At 38.5% G+C, this 19,607-nt stretch overlaps 1 protein-coding gene across 4 annotated transcripts in view; it reads left to right on the forward strand.

Moving 5' to 3' along the window:
* The window catches only part of LDB2 (LIM domain binding 2), a 324,829-nt gene that overhangs the window by 245,943 nt on the left and 59,279 nt on the right, over positions 1–19,607 (forward strand). For all 4 annotated transcript variants that reach the window (XM_080917327.1, XM_080917328.1, XM_080917329.1 and 1 more), the window contains exons 3-5: positions 9,620–9,792; positions 15,854–15,976; positions 18,478–18,561. In XM_080917327.1, the coding sequence (XP_080773453.1) occupies positions 9,620–9,792; positions 15,854–15,976; positions 18,478–18,561 (380 nt within the window). The remainder of the gene's footprint in view (positions 1–9,619; positions 9,793–15,853; positions 15,977–18,477; positions 18,562–19,607) is intronic.

Consider the following 19,607-nt stretch of genomic DNA (forward strand, 5'->3'; position numbering starts at 1 on the left):
GATTTCAGCTCAGCAGAATACCCCAAAGTCTGTGTACATGGTGAGGGAAAGATGTATGCGTAGATCAGTGTATATTTAACACAACACCATGCTCTGGGCTGACCCTTTATGCTTGGGCACTGTTAGTTCACATAACTGCTTGCATGAGTTGCTCATTGCTGACCACTGGGCAGATGAAGAAACTGGAACTGAACAGGCAAAGGTGTTCTGTTCGCACTCACAACACGACTATGGGTACAGCCGGTGTGTGAACGGAAGCCTACCGATGAATGATTCCTATATGTTTACAGTTGCTCTGAGAACTCAAGGGAGAACTTAGGGAAAAAGAAGAAAAAGTGGGTGCTGCTCAGCCAGAGGGTGCCATGCAACAGTGGGACCTGAGCATGTCTGAGAGTGTGGATGAAATAGGGGAGAAGGATTTCTGAAGAAGTCAAGTGTGCCAACGATGCTGAGCAAGGAGGTGAAACTGGGGAAGAGCACAGGGATCCAGCTGGCTGAGTTTTGAGCCAGACAAAGTCCTCCTGTTCTCCAGACCCCCTTGGAAAACTGTTACATACAGGAAGAGTCTGTCTTAGTTTCTGCTTTGCACCTGTAAAAGGGTGTTTGTGATGACAGCCATCCCTCCAGAGAGCCAGGTTTTACCCTGCTGCTGTCCCTCAGCAGAACCAAAATGGCCTCTTCTCCACTCTTGGAACTGCTAAAGCCCATTGTGTCCAGGCCGAGATTAAGTTGAAAGTCACAAGCACACATCTGCTTTTCTGTCAGCCCGATGAAATATGCTGATATCCAAGTGTGAAGTGGAGTAACTGGTTGTCTCCACCGGGCTGAGTTTGGGACAGCTCAGTCAAACATACTGAAGTGATGTCATGAGAATTCTTGAAGTGTGGAGGTGTAGGAAAGAAAACACAAGCAGGACTTTACATCTCCAAGCCGCAGCTTGGCTGTCCCTTTGGCAAGGTCAGTGGGTTGGGACGAAATGCTAGAGATCATGGGAAGCAGCCATGTTAATTTGTGTAACAATTGATTTACTTATGAATGCAGGGATATGAATAAATATTAATATTTATATTGGGTATAAATGCTCCTCAATACTTAAAATATATTAGTAATTTCTAAAAAGAAAATTGAGTAGTACTGAAAATATCTTTGATTAAATTAAATATATATCAGGATTCAAGAACAAAACATAATGAAATCAAGGTCTTCCACAAGTAATATCTCAAGACAATGCATAGAACTCCCTAAGTCTTGTACCAACCCCTAAACATGCTAACAGGGCAGGAAGGAGGTTCACTTTCTCAACATTACAACTTCTTCCTGAAGAATCTCATACAGCTGCTGGATCAAGATGAGAAAGACACTGAAAAATTGAAGAGGAGAAATGGAGAAAATTTCTCAATATTTTTAAATTATTTTACGTATATTGAGTATAGGTATTGTGATTTTAACCATATTTTTAATCAAAACATACTTGATTGAATACTTCTACATTAAAATAGTTTTTGACTAAATACAAAAACTTAAAGCTTAGTCCCAAAACTGTATTAATAGATACATTTGAATATATGCTTTGATTCAAAATCACAGTGCCATTCAACATTTATAAAATATTTTACAATATCTAAGAAACAAAGATTTTTCTACCTCTAACACTATGTAGAGGATTATGGAAATCGTAAGACAAAAAATAGTTAAATTTTAGGGGCATGTATTATAACGCTATACTGGAAGATTGCAAAAATGACAATGCTTTTTTTTCCAAATTTAATTGAGCCAATCCTTCATAATTCCTTGAGTTTAACAAAAGAATCTTAAGGTTCATCATTTTTTAATGTGTGGTATTAAAATTTCCAACATGAAAAAGTAAGGAATGCAGAAATAATTTTATCAGACATGAAGCATGGCGCAGGTTTGAATACGTAAGCGGCAGCACGGTCATCGGCTCCAACAGCAGAGGAATGGCTCCACATACAGCCATGACACTTGCTTCATCTTCTTTAATTCATGGACCAATGGACTCAGCGCAGAAGAGAACACCTAATCATCTCTCAGCAGATAAAAAGGCCCATAAGGAACGCAAAGACCATGTTAGCCAGTCAACACTACATACAGGAAGGAAGACCGTGTCATTGGCCAAAGCCTTTTGGTACCAAGTTATAGAAGAAAAGGAAATCCTTGCTTAGTCTTTCCCTGACCCTGCTTCTGATATCACCTATCTGCTTCATCTCTTGGACAGCATGCCTATCCTATCAATGCCTTTTTTGGTGACATCATAATTCATCAGGCACATCTGATTCAAACTCATGCCTGTCTAAGGTCCATTGTTATTCCTGAACCCTATACTTGGAACTCTACAATCACAGATCTTCACATGATCCTTTTCAACCAAGACTCGGGTTCACTTTTTCAGTTCCTTGCTACCACCCAAGCTTCTGGCTGAATATTTTTAAAACAAATGTATCACCCATAGCAGGTATTTAGTAAGCACAGATGGAATAAATGAATCTTTGAAAGAGCAAGGTATATCCTTAACAGAGAAGATATCTAAATGAAATTGCCTTGGCAGAGAAAATAAATCAAAGCACTAACAGAATGCTAACGATGACAGCGATGGAGTTGTTGTGACTTGATTCCCCCCTCTCAAAAATAAGGGGATATGGCTTGAAGCATACTACCTCTGTCATAGTCTTATGTTTCAGCTCCATTGTTTTGACTATTTATAATGGTTATTTTCTGAGTGTGAAATTATCAGTTTTGTTTTGATCACTCCTAGAAACACTATCATTTATGTGTTAGCATAATACACTCATGGATTTATGAATACAAATGAGTCTACAATTTAATGAATCTGTACTTATTACCTAATATTATAACTGTGCTGCAAGAGAATTTCCATGTGCCTTTGTGAAACACAGAAGCTGCAACAGAATGGTCCAAATGAACAAGACTCAGATAATCAATTTACTCATTGGCATGTTCAGAAAAACTGTAAATATCACTAAATAACCAATGCTTTCAATGTAATTAATGCTGCCTCTATGGAAACAAGCATGTGTAGCTATACAAATTTCTCTTAGATGTTGGAAAATTATTGGCTAACTAACGTCAAAGTGTTATGTCATCCTGGTACACTGTCAGCTCCTGGTCTCCTTCTCACTCCCCATTTTTATCAGAGTTTGGGCTCTTTTACTTTTTAGAACTGAATTGTCTTTGTAACAACGTAATTAAGAGCATCCAAATTAGTAACAAAATGGCTCCCAAATTAAGAATTCTCCCATTGGACAATATCTCCTTAGTGGCTTTAAAGAACTTCAGAGTAAATGACATGTGAACTTTTAGGATGGTAGTTTGATGAGGAGACCTAGCAAGGCTGAGTCACACATAGCAGAGTTTGAATGAGCTGAGGATTGCAAGAGAAAGAGTAATTTTCAATATTCACTTTCTAAAAATATTTGCATGCACTCCTTCATTACAACCTCACAAGGATTTTATTTAGTACTTATTATTTTTATTATTTTATTGGATATTCTGTGTATTTACATTTCAAATGTCCCCCCCTTCCCCACTCCCATTTCTTTTTCCCGTCCACTTGTTTCCATGAAGGTGCACCCTCTCCCAATCACCCTCTCCACTTCAGTGCCTTGGCATTTTCCTACACTGGGAAAATGCTCCTTCACTGAACCAAAGGCCTCTTCTCCCAGTGATATCAGACACTGCTATCCTCTGCTACATATGCATTTGGAGCCATGGGTCTCTCCATGTGTGCTCAATGGTTGGTGTTTTAGTCTCTGGGAGTTGTGGAGCGTTTAGTTAGTTGATACTGTTGTTCTTTCAATAAGGTTTTAAACCCCTTGAGTTCCTTCAGTCCTTTATTTAGTACCTTCACTGGGGTCCCCATGTTCAGTCTGATGTTTAGCTGCAAGCATCCTCTGCTGTATCAGTATGACTCTGTCAGAGCCTCTGGGAAGGGAGTTATATCTGGCTCCTGCCAGTAAGCAGTTCTTGGCATAAGCAAGTGCTTGGGTTTGGTGGCTGTATATGGGGTGGTCCCCAGGTGAGGTAGTCTCTGATTGATCTTTTCTTCAATCCCTTATTTAGTACTTAAACCATTTTTGATTACCAGTATGAATAATTTCCTATGTAATTATTTTTTGTATGAGTTTTCTCTTTTGAATTACCTATAAACTGAGGTAAGTTCTTCATAATATGTAGGAAAGATAGATAGTTATAGATAGATAGATAGATAGATAGATAGATAGATAGATAGATAGATAGATAGATAGATAGATTGAATTGAAGGAAGTCATAGAGTATTTTACATTGCAGAACTTTTGCTTTGGGAACAATACATTGATAGTATTTGTTTTCTCATTGAATTCTCCCCTTGCACCATTTTGTTTAAAGGATGTGTGTGCCTCTATGGACACATGCTCAGAGATACCGGAAACCAAACTTGGGTTTTGTTTCCCAGGACAAAAATGTACATTGTGTTCTGAGAGTGTGTCTCTCACTAGAAGCTGGGGGTCACCATAGGTTGGCTGTCCAGGAAGCCCCTAGGGAGTCCTACTATTTCTGCTTCTCAGTATGCCCCATGTCCTCTGAGTTCTGGCAGTCATATTCAGATCCTTTTCCTTGCACCTCAACCACTTTACTAATGAGTCTATTGCACTAGCCCATTCCATTTTGAGTATGCTCTAGGAATCCTACTATCTACACGTAACGTTGACTGAGGAGACAGTGAGACTGGTTTCCACACATCCACAAACTTACACAGGAAGAACTCTCAGCTTCTCAGTATGGAAGTTGGTATCAGTGATAACAAGAAGGGAAAACAATAGAAACTTCATAGGGAACCTGAGTCCAGGTCTCAACATCCAGAACAGCTATGAATGGATGTTTAGGTCTCCCCGGACTAAATATATTTACCACATATTAGAGGATTATTTGAACATTTTTGTAAACATTTCAGGCCATGAATAATTTAATATGTGATTTTTGTTTTCTCTTTCAAGAACATATACATAAATAATATATAGTATATTTCAATTATCTAATGTAACAGAAAAATCTCCCTGTGTTCCTGATTCTCTCCTTATAAATAATGCTTCCTAACTTGAGGGACTATTGTCTAAATTTATTAGGAAAACTGAAAGTTTTGTTATTATCTGATGTAATCTTAATCTCACTCAAAGGATATTTAAAACATTTCCATGGGAATAATGCAAATTTATGCATATCAGTATTTAAATTATTTTCGTTCCAGGAATTAAAGTATAGAGGTAAAGGGTAAGTTTAGCATATGCATGTGAAGCTAAGTAGATTCAGAACTGGTGTATCTGATGAGTTAGATCACTGAATCTCTAAACGTGCTCACATCTTCAGAGCATTTTGTTAGATTGTGTGGTGTGGCTTCATGGTTTAGTACATTAAAAGAGTATGCTAATCCCAGTGTTTTCACTGTGTAAAACTGTATATTGAACTCAGGATTCAGAAGAAATAGTTGAACAACTTCAAATCATAAAGTCAAGTTAAATCTTAATCATCACACTGCATTATGTACAGTCAGAGATTTGTCAACCCTCCTAATAGAAACAAGTCTGACAGATCTGAGAAAGGTCTGCATTTGTGCCCTCAGCACCACCAGAGAACTCTGTACCTGGTCCAAGCTCAGAGAATGTTCACAGAACAAATAAATGACTATGCAGAAGGTTGATGATGACCATGTGGATGTGGCTTTGGTGAACTCAGTCACTGCATGTTTTATTGATGTATTTTTTGGAAGGTCACACAATTCTGGCTTCAAATTCATGACAAAACTCCTTCCTCATTTTTCTCAGTGTTGAGATTATAAGCATGAGCCACCACACCAAGGTCTATGCATAACTTATATACTGCTCTCCCTCCCCCCTCTATCTATCTATCTATTTATCTATCTATCTATCTATCTATCTATCTATCTATCTATCTATCTGACAGAAGCAGGATTTTGTCTAGCATCATCTTTATTAAAAGCAGAATAACAGTCCTCCAAAGATAGTTTTATTTATATATAAAAATATCCTAATTTATTGTACCTGTGAATATTCCTTTACATGGGCAAAAAGTCCTTCCTGATCTGACTAATAAGGACTTGGAGATGTGGAGATTATCATGTGTGGTTCCAGTGCAATGGCTGAAACCGAACACAAAATATGGAAGTCAGAAAATAGAAAGAAGAGAGAGAGAGAGAGAGAGAGAGAGAGAGAGAGAGAGAGAGAGAGAGAGAAATAAAGAGAGACAGAGAGATGGAGGAAGGAAGAAAGGAAGGAAGGAAGGAAGAAAGAAAGGAAGGAAGGAAGCAGCCTTCCTTACAAAGACCCCCACCTGCTGCTGCTGGGTTTATGGATGAGGAAATAATCATAAACGAAGAATATAGGCAGCCTGCAGATGCTGGAAAAGACAAAACAAGAAAACAGCTTCCCCTGAGCATCCTGAAGGAAAGACACAGCTGCTGACACTGTTTCATTAGCTGAGAAAGACCTGTGTTTGACCATTGAAACGCTGAGGTAATAATGTTTGTGAGGTTCTAAGCCACTGTATTTGTGGTGATTTGTTACAGCAGCAGTGGGAAACTAATACAGCCTCTGACATCCCTTTTAATCTCCTGCAGCTTTGCACAGTGTGTGTGCAAATAGAGACTCAGTCAGTCTCCTCAATGATCCTCTCCATCACTTCTCCTCACATATCCTTGCTTACAACCACGTTGGAATGGGATTGTTAACCAAGTGCTCTCTATTTGTAAACAATTGAATCTTAACACGAACTACCCGGGGACAAAATGGAGAGGAGGGGGAATAAGAAGGAAGATGGAAAAAGAACAAGAAAGAAGAGGAGGGAGGAGAGGACCAGGAGGGTGCAAACCAGCCTTCAGAGGGGTGACACTGGCCTCCTCCCAGCCTTGGTAAGGGCTCTGATCAGTTCGCTGACACTGTGCTATTTGCCTTGTCTATGTGTACAGGCTTCTATATGCCCATGATTTATAAGTGTTTAGTGGGAGAACTACCTGTTTATTTAGGAAAGACTTTTCAAATGCAGCTAGTTTCTGTTCATTCATCATTTCTTCATGGATATAGCTTGTAGGAAGAATCTCATTTCTGTTTCCCATGGTATCTTTGCTTAGTTCTGAGATGGTCTCACTCCTGAAGGTGAGCGGTAGGTGGTGACCAGAGGGCTCTTGTCTTCAAGCCACCTCTCTACATTCCTTGGCTGGTCTTCTTACAGGAGGATACCTTAGAATAGCTGGGAATAGTCCCAAAGCATAAGGTAGAACCTTCTAGTTCTTCCCAAAGTGACACTTGGTAGCTGTTATGTTCTATTAACTGAAGCAGATTGCAGGGACCAGAGTAGCCAACAGAGAGCAGACAATGCATAAACCAGCATGGCCAGCACTGCCAAGGTTCACCAGGGCCACCTAAGAGCCAGCCATCTAATGAAGAAAGGGGCTATGTGCCTAATGGACCAAATCAGAGCTGGGAAGCATAAAATGCAAGGGAAATATGCCTGACAGCACATGCTGATCTCTAGACTCCTACAGAATTAGAAGCTGTTCAGTACGCAGTGCCGTGTTCCATTCTAAGTATGTTTGCTCTATGACCTGAGCTTTGTCTGGAATTGAGGAAGCCATTACAAATTGAGGGGTAAAGTTAAAGAAATGCAAACTTTTTTCCATTTGTTTTTTTTTTAGACTGTGAATAAGACTACGTTAATATATACCAAAGTGCACTATAGAGCAATTAAACCGCATGTGATTTGTAGAGAATAAACTGCAACGTGATGAATCCAGTAGCAATTATTTGCCATAACCTTTCTAATGTGACAATTCCTTGGATGTTATAGTGAAATATTTCACCCTTCAACTTCATTTTTATGCTGTGTATTTATTCTTAATAGTCCAGATTCCAAATTGTCAAAATACTTGAGCTGATTTATGGTAATTAGTTTTAAGTTAGAACATCTGAAGTACTTTCAATTAATTTTATCAGTCTGGCACAGTACAATAAGGTCTTCAGCTCTGTAAAGTTTTCTTTGTAATATTAGCTATGCATTTGCTGGGGGATGTGCTGGATTCAAATTACCCTCATTTGAATTTGATATTCCGAGAAGGAACATGCAGTATTTGGGATTAGGTAGTATTTAGGAAAAGTATACATAAGGATTATCTGGGATAGCATCACCAAAATTCTGAAGAGCTCATCACACACTTGTTGATTAGTCGTACCTGCAGTGAATCTGAGGCAATAGCAAAAGCATAAATTATTCAAAGGCTCATCATCTCGATGTGGATTCTTTAAGAATTATGTCGAGGAACAGTTGGGCAGGAGATTCTCTGTATACTTATTATCCCAAGTCTGTGTACAAAAAAGCTATAGATCCATATGAAATGGATTAACAGTGATGCTTTTAAAATGAAATTAAATATTCTAAACTTTCACGAAATGGAGTGTGATCTTTACTAGCTCAAGCTTTCATTGGTAGTTTATCTTAAATATGTTTTTTTCTCTTTGAGAGATATTAAAGCACAGATGTGAGAGATTTATTTAAAAACAAAGAAACAAACAAAGAAACAAGCCTTGTATTACTTGGGAGTGATTTGGGGACTTTTGCTTAAAATCTGCACATAAGCAAAATTCCTGATATTATGAGCTGCGATTTCCACTGTAAGAGGATTTCAACTCAGTGCTGAGGAGAGGGCTGGTCCTGAGTTGGGGGGCATCATATATCACAAAGCTCAGCTCAATCTGGAATGGATGGAGAAGACCAATTTAGAGCAGGCAGAGGGTATCATGGAGGTGTCAGGTCCTCTTTACTTGTCCCTTCAGTGCAATGATATGTTTTATTTAGCTCAAAACCAGATGGGAAACTTAGAATCTGCCTGGTTATGATGCTTGAGTAGGATGAGGCAACTTCTCACAGATTCCCATTCCTCAGAGCAGTGTGAGACACAGTACTAGAAAAGACTGGTGTATTGGTATTTTCATATGTGCGTTGAAGACTGTGTACAAGATCTATGACTTTGCAAAGTTCATAGTAACCTTTGCGTAGTCTACTTTTTTTGTTCTTAATTATTTCCTTTATAAATTTTTTTAAATTTTTCTGAAGACCCAAAGAGAAAATGCCAACATATTTCACCATCTAAAAGGCATCATGATATTAAAATTTATACTCTTGCTACTTATAAAGGCAAACCGCATAGTTGAGTAATTAAGATGTAAATAGCACATTGAACAAGCCATGCAGGTTGGCTGGCTTTTGTTTTTCATAAAATGTGTTCACTCAAAAATGTATGTCAAGCTCCAAGAGTAAGTGCACTCTCTCCATTATTTCACAACTATTAAATCTTATTTTATTGGTTTCTGTGGACATAAACCTTGGTGAGATGGTGGTCCCATTTTTCCCAAATAGTTAGGGATATAGTTTATTACTTTCAACCCAGATGGGTCGTGGCTGTTTAGAAAGAGAAATGAAATGGCCTCCTGGCATGGGTGCTAGAGATGACTGCATCCAGTTGGCCACAGTGTGGGTTAGTAATATGTGTTGAATCTGTGTGTTTATGGCTTGCTTCTCTGTGTTTCTTTCACAGCTATTGGCAGGACCCTCATCCCCCGTTATTTTAGCACCGTATTTGAAGGAGGGGTGACAGACCTGTACTACATCCTCAAACACTCGAAGGAGTCGTACCACAACTCATCCATCACAGTAGACTGCGACCAATGTGCCATGGTCACACAGCATGGGAAGCCCATGTTTACCAAGGTACGGGCCAGGCTTGGCTACAGCCACATCCCTAAGAAGAGTTCGGCTGCTTCTTCAATTCAACAGCTAAACTAGAGCCTTTGTCTCTTATGCAAATGAGCTTTTGATAGCTGGAAGAATGCTTTTCTATTGTACAGACAGTGTTTGTGCTTAGTCATTTTGAAAATGTTAAGGAAGTTCAGATGTGAACAAACAAGGAGACAGTTCACTAATTACACCTTAATTATTATCTGGAAGGCATCTAAAATCAAAAGAGCAGGAAGGGGCTAGGAAACCTAAGGATTAAAGGTTGCTCCCTCATGGTCACAGAAATTCTAGGATTGCAGTATGTCAACCAAGCAACTCAGCATTGGTCACAACTGAGATGGAAGCTGGTCATAAAGCCAGCAGGCAAGGAAGATGGGGAGGTCCAGACAACACAGTATTTGCATCCAAGTTCACAGCCTGTGAAAGATATGTAATATGAATCAGAGAAGGCAGAGACTCAACACCCACTTCTATACATATTTTCAACCTGTTACTTCAGTCATGGACAGAAACCCAGCATGTAGAATAGCCCCTCACTGAGGACTACTCAGTAATATAAGCACATGAACCCTGTATGTCCCTTTCTGGGTAGAAGAAACAAAAGCAGTAACCAATAGTCACAGAATCTAGCAAAGGAAGTTTAGTATTTGTTTTTGATCAAACTCAGGGCCTTGCAAATGCTAAATGCATGATCTACCAGTGAGCTGACCCTTCAACCCTACAGAACTTGTTTTAATGAATACGTACTCATGTAATACTGACTACGATTCAGCACCTTTTTTATGTAATATTAGTGATAACAGCTATCTCTTTTAGAACAAAACACAGATGACAGCCATTTCTAGTTAAAGGATGTAGGATTATCAGGGGTAATTATCAAAACTCATTCTGTAAAGCTTGAGATGTGTTGCTTTTGTAATTTTGCCTCAAGAATAATAATTCAATGTTTCATGTTAGTGTCATTGACCACATGAGTATACATCAGTCTTTCCCAGTACCCATGATGGTGTATGAAGCTGACGTTGTAGAACATGAGTATTTAATACAAAGGAAAGTCACTGACTCTATAGCATCTTGATTTTGATAATAGGCATTTTTGATGTGGCAAAGGCTAGTGGGGGTTTTCTCTGCCTAATAGAGTGGAAAGGAATCCGTCAGAGAACTGCTTTAGAGGACTGTTGAAGTTCATGTTAGGAGAGAGTTTTGCTTATGGAAGGAAACGTCCTTTGGGATGACAGCTTATTTTGCACACGACTTGCTTAATTGTGAAGATAAAGGACATTTTTATAATCATGTAAGATGCTTGCATAGCCCCTGCCCTTCCATGGTTACAAAGTCTCAGTCATGCAGGAAAAGCCCCTCTCTCCTTCTTTCTCTCCCTCTCTCTCACATGTTAATTCTTTAGCTGATTCATATAAAATATGCCGCTTCCTTATGCTTTAAGAGAAACAAAACATGTTAATTAAATGAAACTTTTCCATCATTCAGGAACTATGCTTGATGTCTACAGCTTCTAAAAATTTTAAGAAGCATTTTGTGTCAGCCATTTTATATATTTAGTCAATATCTTTCTTCCTCAGGTCAGGCCCAAACTCACAAGAGAGTGCAGTGAGTTGCTCTGAAGGGATATAATAGAATCTTTTAGACTTGTGTTGGACCACACCCCACCTCACATTTCTAAGGCATCCACAAGGCATAAAGTGCTGTTTTCATCCTGATTAAGACTCTGAGGTTTGCTTTTTTAGGCTGCATTTTTTTCTTCTGAAATCATCCCTCTCTTCCCAAGTGTATTTTTTGATTGTTTGTTTGGTTGGTTTGTGTGTCTGTGTGTGTGTGTGTGTGTGTGTGTGTGTGTGTGTGTGTGTGTGTGTGTGTGTGTTTTCTTTCCAGGAAAACAATGCAATCACTAGAAAGAGCTCCCTTGGCTCCAAGAGCATCAATTGTTTGGACCACCTATATCATTCTGCTCCAGGGCAGGATGGACTATTTGCCTATTCCTGTAATAAATATTTCAATACTCTGATGAAAAATATCTCTTTCTAGGACATGTAGTTTCGTTATAGAGACTCAATCCAGATGCTAATTATGCACATTTATTTTTAGGAAACTTGATAGGATTCAAAGGAATCATTTTTCTTCTCTCGACCTCTGTCCCTCCCCTTCCCTCTACCCTTGATGTTCACTATACTACTTCTAATTCCTTTCTGTTCTTATGTTAATTAAAAATAACTTAGCTTCCCCTAATAAAACACTATGGCTATTTTAACAAAAAATAAGCCAGTGACTCCTTGGTACCACAAACAAAGAGAATTGGAAAACCTGTGCTGACATTTAGGTCTTACCCCTGGAATTTTTTTTAGCACATTATGTGTCTGCAGCTTTCATTGTTCTAATTTAGACGATCTCTAAACTGTTTCTTCCCAAATAGCGTTTGACCCAATGGCTCTGAGTTGCTTTTAAGAAAATTTGGTCAACTAGCAAATCGGAAATCAGCCACACTCCTAATCAACAGAGATATTAAATATCCCTCAGGGGTATAGTGGGCATTTTGCAATTTCCTGATACCAGGAACATTATAGATTAAGGATAAATATGTAATTAGAATTTTTAAATGCACATAATAAAGGCTTTCTTTTATGTTTTCAATTTCAAATCAAATAGAAAACCAAGGCTTAATAAGCAGAAGAGCATGCTGGGAGCTGTTCTGAGTCAAAGACCCTTGAGTTATATTCAAGGATAGGAACATCTGAGCATCGGAAGATTCTAAGACAGCCACTGTAAATGCAAATTCTTGGGTTGTGCGAATTAAAACAATAGTTACAACCACTGCTGGATAACTTCATCACTTGGGCAAACATGGGTTTATAGATTTTTTTTTTCTCTTCCCAATTATTTATCATGAAATTATTTACTACTGAGACAAATCTAACCTGGAAGCGCATTGACTAAGTATCCTCTAAGTGAACACTTCTCACTTGAATTTTTGAAAATTATTTTCCATTCTGACTTTACCCTGTGTATCACATTAAAGTGTATATTTTCTTCTTTTGAAGATCATATCCCCCTAATTAATTAAGGAGCATATCCCTCTAATACACATTTACATATGTGGTATCTATAGATAAAATTCAGAGAACTTTTTCAGATAGATTTCTAAATTCTCTATTTGACACACACTGTTCATATATAAAGATACAAAATTAAGTATTCCCACCCACTAAAAATGCATACAGTGCTCTGTGAGAGCTATCGAATCATGCAACCGCATGGTCAACCTTATTTCATTAGTTAGAGTCAGAGAAGGGTTAAAAAGCTACCGGGTAGTTTGAGAAATGTTCTTTTTACTTTTCTCATTCCTGGCCTAGTCTCAAGCTAGCACGTGATCAGCTGAATGCCTGCCAGCCTCTTTCTTGTTGATCCTCCGGAGACCATCTGTGCTGGGGGCATTGATTAGAGTGTGTCTGCTGGGATTACATCTTTTCTGTTGCCATGCCAACTAATCAGCTGATTTTGGTTACCACAGAAACAAAATGTCAGAGCTCACAGTACGGTAACATGAATTCAGCACAACAGAAAATGTTTTCTTAATTGGGGACCCTTTTTGATTTTTGGATTCCAACAGAAAAGTAGAATTTTTTTTTCCTTTTAAAGACCAATCTTAGATAAAAGCTTCATTAACTGTATAGATTAATAAGAATGTAAAGATATTTTTGAAGCTAGAAAACATTATTTTACTTTATTAGCTATGCTCATTTTTTTTTATATTTCCTAACAAAGGAGACGTACACCCTTCCATATGTACCTCTGAGTTATGATTCTTGGTGGTTGCATAGAAAACAAACCACAAAGTATTTGGTTTCATTGAGCTTCCATTAGAGGAAGGGAGGCTCCCTGAGACTTGTGATAATGCTATATGTATAATCATTTGGGAAAAGGGAAGAGCACTAAGATTCTCATTCATTTTTCATTTTTGGATATTACTTAATTTACTTTAAGAATCTGTTGTAGTCAACTGGAAAACAGTTCTAGGAATTCCCATTTTACGTATAGTACACCCTGGATACAGCAAACCCATTTGACTATAAAGGGAGCCAATGACTTGTGGCAATTTTCCATTTTGTTGGACTGCGACAGTTTGTCTGCAAGAGAATTCCCAACTAGTTTGCTGTGGTAGCGTGTATACCAAGGGAGCACCTGCCCTTGGCCCTGCAGATGCTTCAACTGAGCAGGATATCAAAAGGATGACACACTTGCCTTCTCCTCATGAAACTTGGACCTAATAGAAGCAGAGCAGAGCCTTCTTCTACCTCCATCTTGTGGCTTACAGACAGAAAACAAATAGATTAGATGATAACAACAACATCAATAATAGTAACTATAAAAACCCTGACATTTAACCAGGCTAATATATTTGTTTAACTATCTAATAACCCCATCTCTTAAAAAGAAAAGATTATAATAGCGTATGAATATGTCTTTCCCATTGATAGTTTACCCATGACCTCCCTTCTTTGAAAGTTGTCGGGGGCTGGAGAAATGGCTCAGTGGTTAAGAGCACTGACTGCTCTTCCGAAGGTCTTGAGTTCAAATCCCAGCAACCACATGTTGGCTTACAACCATCTGTAATGAGATCTGATGACTTCTTATGGGGTGTCTGAAGATAGCGACAGGGTACTTATGTATAATAAATAAATAATTAAATCTTAGAGGACTGGAGAGATGGCTCAGTGGTTAAGAGCACTGAATGCTCTTCCAGAGGTCCTGAGTTCAAATCCCAGCAACCATCTATGAGAATATCTGATGCCCTCTTCTGGTTAAAGACACACACACACACACACACACACACACACACACACACACACACACACACACATATCCCCGGAGATACTTCTTATGATCTGCATCTCAACACATACATCATAGTGACTTCAGTTGTGTTCTCCTCTTTTAGATTCTATTTGTTTTATCTTCCCACCATTCTTCTTGTGCTGGACACACCAGCCAGGATTCTATATATAGAGAGAGTACACTTGATGGTGTTGGCATATTTGATTTCCATCAACTTACAGAATAAGTAAAAAGTAGAGTCGGAATTCAAGTCTTGCATCTTCTGTTTCCAAAGCCCCCATGCATTCTCATACTGCTTCCTCAGAGCTATCATAGGCTTTTTAACTAGTTGCAATTGCTGGTATCATTCCCCACTCACCATCTTGTAGGTGAAACAGGACAAAGATAAGTATTGCCTCATATTGTTTTCTTCCCTTTCAAGGTCACTGATAGTGCAAAAAGTGGTATGTAGAGCTTGCTCAATATTTTAGGAATAACACAAATATGAAAAGTTAAAAATACCTTTGTCAGTGATTATAAGGGAAGAGAGATTTTGACATCCTGATACATTTTATTAATCAATATGTTCTTAGGAAGGTCAAGGATTATCCAATATTTTATGTAATATAAACAAAACCTGCCACTGATGATGATGTGATTGGTATAGTTCCAAAACAACCCTCTCTTTTCTCCTGCATCAATAACTGCACTGGGTTAAACTTTGTCCTTTTGGAGTCCTCTTTGGAAATGAGGATGTAACTCTTGATGGGTAATATTCTAGTTATCTTGTGGAAAATTTTATTTCAAGTTAAGACAACCAAGGTTAGAATGAGGGTGTGTCTGTTGCACCCATGGGGAAAGGATCATGAGAATAAAGAAGATAGTGAGTCAACCAAACTGTACTAGTTGCTTTTGAACTAATGTCCCTGGAAGATGGGTCTGAACCCCTCCCCCATTTCCAGATTAAAAAATTAGACCCATGTTAAATTTCATTGGTAGTAGAGTAACTGGTACTTGGAACTAACAAGTTACTTGGCAGTCTTCTCAATCCATTGACCCTAGAACTGATACTTGTCCCCGTCCCTATGTATCATGGGAATACTACCCGAGACCCTCAAAGAACCCTACATTGGGTAGTTGATATGAGTTTCAAACTATTGCTTATATGAGCTACTTAGCAAGTGAGTATGTTGTTTGTCATTCCCAGGTATGCACAGAAGGCAGGCTGATCTTGGAGTTCACCTTTGATGACCTCATGAGAATAAAAACATGGCACTTTACCATTAGACAGTACAGGGAGCTGGTCCCCAGAAGCATACTAGCCATGCACGTAAGTAATACTGTTTCTATTTTATCTCCTTTCTTCTTACACTCACTGCATCTTACTCAGAACGAAAACCCAGTTCTATCTGAAGAAAGCCCTACTATTACCACACCATAGACAATCACTTCTAAGTACTGAGTCTTTCTCTCAACCATTTGAAAGCACAAGCTCTTTTTTTTCCCCTCCTTTGTTTTCAAGCTTGTGAGAGTCTTATTTTTTTCCATATATTAGTGAGATTCCCTTAATAAATGGTTTCAATTTTCTTCAGTTGCATCAACTCAGTATCAGATACTTTTCGACCCTGTATATGCACCTCTTACCTGTAATGAGAAGTGGGAACAGTTTCCAATTCTGATTAGAACAATGTAACTGAAAGGGACCATGTACTCAGGAACTGTTTGTCCTTCCAAATTCTGATGTTTGACTAGTGTGGGGCTGGAGAGTCGGAAGGTGCAACAGAGTCAGATTTCACAAGCCTGGTTCCTTTATGGCCCTTTACAGAATTTACTAAAGCAGGCCTTTGGCTGGATATTTAATCTGCAATTGTCACTCAAGGCTTGACTTATTATTATTCCTATCTCTAAAGGAAGCAAAGAGATGGCCTAAAATATTTCAATCCAAATGTGGCAAAACTAAGGTTGTGACCCACTTGGTTCTAAGTCCCAAACCTGTCCTCTAGTCCTCTGACTCCAGCCTGTCCCTCCAATCATTTGCTCTCACTCTTCTTCTTCTTCTTCTTCTTCTTCTTCTTCTTCTTCTTCTTCTTCTTCTTCTTCTTCTTCTTCTTCTTCTTCTTCTTCTTCCTTCTTCTTCTTCTTCTTCTTCTTCTTCTTCTTCTTCTTCTTCTTCTTCTTCTTCTTCTTCTTCTTCTTCTTCTTCTTCTTCTTCTTCCTCTTCCTCCTCCTCCTCCTCCTCCTCCTCCTCCTCCTCCTCCTCCTCCTCCTCCTCCTTCTTCTTCTTCTAACTTATTAACCCTTTCTCTGCCCTTTCTGGTGACCCCAGGCCTTCTGCTGTAGCACACCAATTTCCAATTCTTCTGATTCACCATGCTGAGAGCCCTTCAGAGCCAGTCTTACACTTTCTATTCTTCTGGAAGAAGTCTGGTGTATTTATTTATTTTTTTCTCAAACACACTGAAAGGCATCAGAAGAGTGTAGGTAAGATCTGAGGCCATAAATAGAGCTCCTCTTCATGATTGGCTTTGAACAATTGGTATGACATCTCTGGATTTCTAGTCTTATATCTATACAAAATTGTGGTTATGTCTGGGAGAACCCGCTCTAGAATTAAGATTTAATGACCATAAAACCTACTTAGGATGACACTTGGATCATAGTGTGGTTTCTGTAGGTGTTGGCATCCTATTCTCAGCATTAAGTGCATTCAAGCTGCTTGGTTTTTAGCATGGCACACCTTAAGGAATCTACATAGGGCCAGTTCTTCCCACAGAGGCTCAATGTCCATAAAGACCTTACATTAAAAAAATGATTTGAAACTGTTACTTTATTGTTGTTTTCATCCATATGTGTATCTATGGTTGCAAACAAGAATGATACTATCATTGAATGAGAAGCACAGAGAAGAATAAGGTTCTGTTAGTCATATGTGAGGTGGTCTTGGGAGTGCAGACATGGAGACAAGGCTATGTACCTCTATCTCTATATGTAAGGCACCTATTTATAAGAAAGATGCAGGATAAAGATGATTAGCCAATAACTCATTTATAAATACAATGCAAAAAGAATATATATGGTTTTTTTTTTTTTTTTTTTTTTTGGTTTGGGGTCTGGTCAAATGTAACATTTAAGGTGCTCTGTGGTACTTTATATCCTTTGATACTTTGGAAAATGTAATGCCTACCCTTTTCATCTCATGGAATAAAAAGATTGGGGAACATTGATCTCTAACCTCGGTTTAACGGGGAAGGTTAAATTTGTCTTTCTCCGAATACTAAAGTGGAGACTCTACATATATATGTAATGGATTTTGGCATGTTATATTATTCTATCATAGGTTTTTATGGTAGCTGCAAGTTTTCAAATGTATCCTACATTCTGGATAGTAAAAATACTACCCCTATCACAGCCGGAAATTTAATCTGCAACTGTCACTCAAAGATTGACAGGGAACAGGAATGGTTTGCCAAGTTCAGGGGAACCACTTTCGCTTCAAACTAGAGTTTCTCTGACAGAACACAGTGGCTTTCGATCTGAAGACATAGGGCCAAGGTCCCTCACAGAAAAAGCATCATCCTTTTACCCTGGATCCAGTGCACAGCTGAGGCAGTTTGGTTTTCTACCCTTGCAGAATCAATCTCAAAATGTCCTTGAGTACTAGATGCAAGTAACTTCAAAATGTAAATTAAATTGTCTCCAGCAATCTGTCCCTCCAAGAAAAAATCAACAGTGTCAAGAGTGCATATCTCAGCAGCAACAACAGAATCTAGCACCTTCTGAAGACCATCTCATAGGCCTGAAATATGTCATTCCTTTCCCCTCCCATTTTAGGCACAAGATCCTCAGGTCCTGGATCAGCTGTCCAAAAATATCACCAGGATGGGTCTAACAAACTTCACCCTCAACTACCTCAGGGTAAGACTGATTAAATAATTTTATTTTTTTATTTAAATTTAAAAAAGAACTTTAATTTTGGTGAGAGAGAGAGAGAGAGAGAGAGAGAGAGAGAGAGAGAGAGAGAGAGAGAGAGAGAGAGAGAGTTTGGTTGGTTTTGTTTGCCTGCTTGTTTTGTTTTGTTTTGTTTTTTTAATGGATCCTAAACCTGAGTTAAAATGAAAAGATAAGCCACACTGCATAACCCCAGATACCCAGGAGGCTGAGGTAAGAAGGACTGTGTAAATTCAAGGTTGTGTGGACTACAGAGTAAGCTCAAGGCTGTCCTTCGGGACTTAATGAAATCCTATCTCAATTTAAAACAAAAATTATAGTAAGAGACCTGGGAATGTAGCTCAATGGCAGAGTGTTTTCCTAACATGTAGGGGGCCCTAGATTCAATCCCCAGTTAAACCAGGTATGCATAACATAGATGTATATTCTCCTTCCCTTCCTCTCCGTGTGTGTGTGTGTGTGTGTGTGTGTGTGTGTGTGTGTGTGTGTGTGTGTTTGTATGTGTGTGGGTATTGGTGCAGTAGAAGTTGTTGCTTAGTTAACATAGCATCAAACATGCACCTCTGTAGGCTTGAGTTTGCTCATTCAATTGTATGACTCTTGGAGTAAATTACTCAAAGGGAACCATGTTTTTCTTCCACAAGGGACTTGGCAATACTCAGTCTATAGTTGTGTCTACTTTGTAGTGTGGAATTGTTTGAGTGAAAAGCCTCTGTGCTTCCACCTTGGACTCATCTCCTTCTAAGAACATCAGCATATCACTTAAGGCAAGTACACAGGGTTGTAGTCTTTTGGAGAATTTCAACATGGTTCTAAAATACAGGCACTTCTAGGCCTTATAAATTCTCTATACAACATGACATATGTTTTTCTGACTTAATATAAATTGTTTTTAAATTTAAATATTAGACAACATCTTCCCTATACAATACCGACTGACTCTGTATTTCTTCTAATAGAGTTAGTTACAAAAAAAAATCATATCAGTTTAATATAGAATTCCAACAGCCAAG

The sequence above is a fragment of the Micromys minutus genome (assembly GCF_963924665.1).
Source record: "Micromys minutus genome assembly, chromosome: 1".
Lineage (NCBI taxonomy): Eukaryota > Metazoa > Chordata > Mammalia > Rodentia > Muridae > Micromys > Micromys minutus.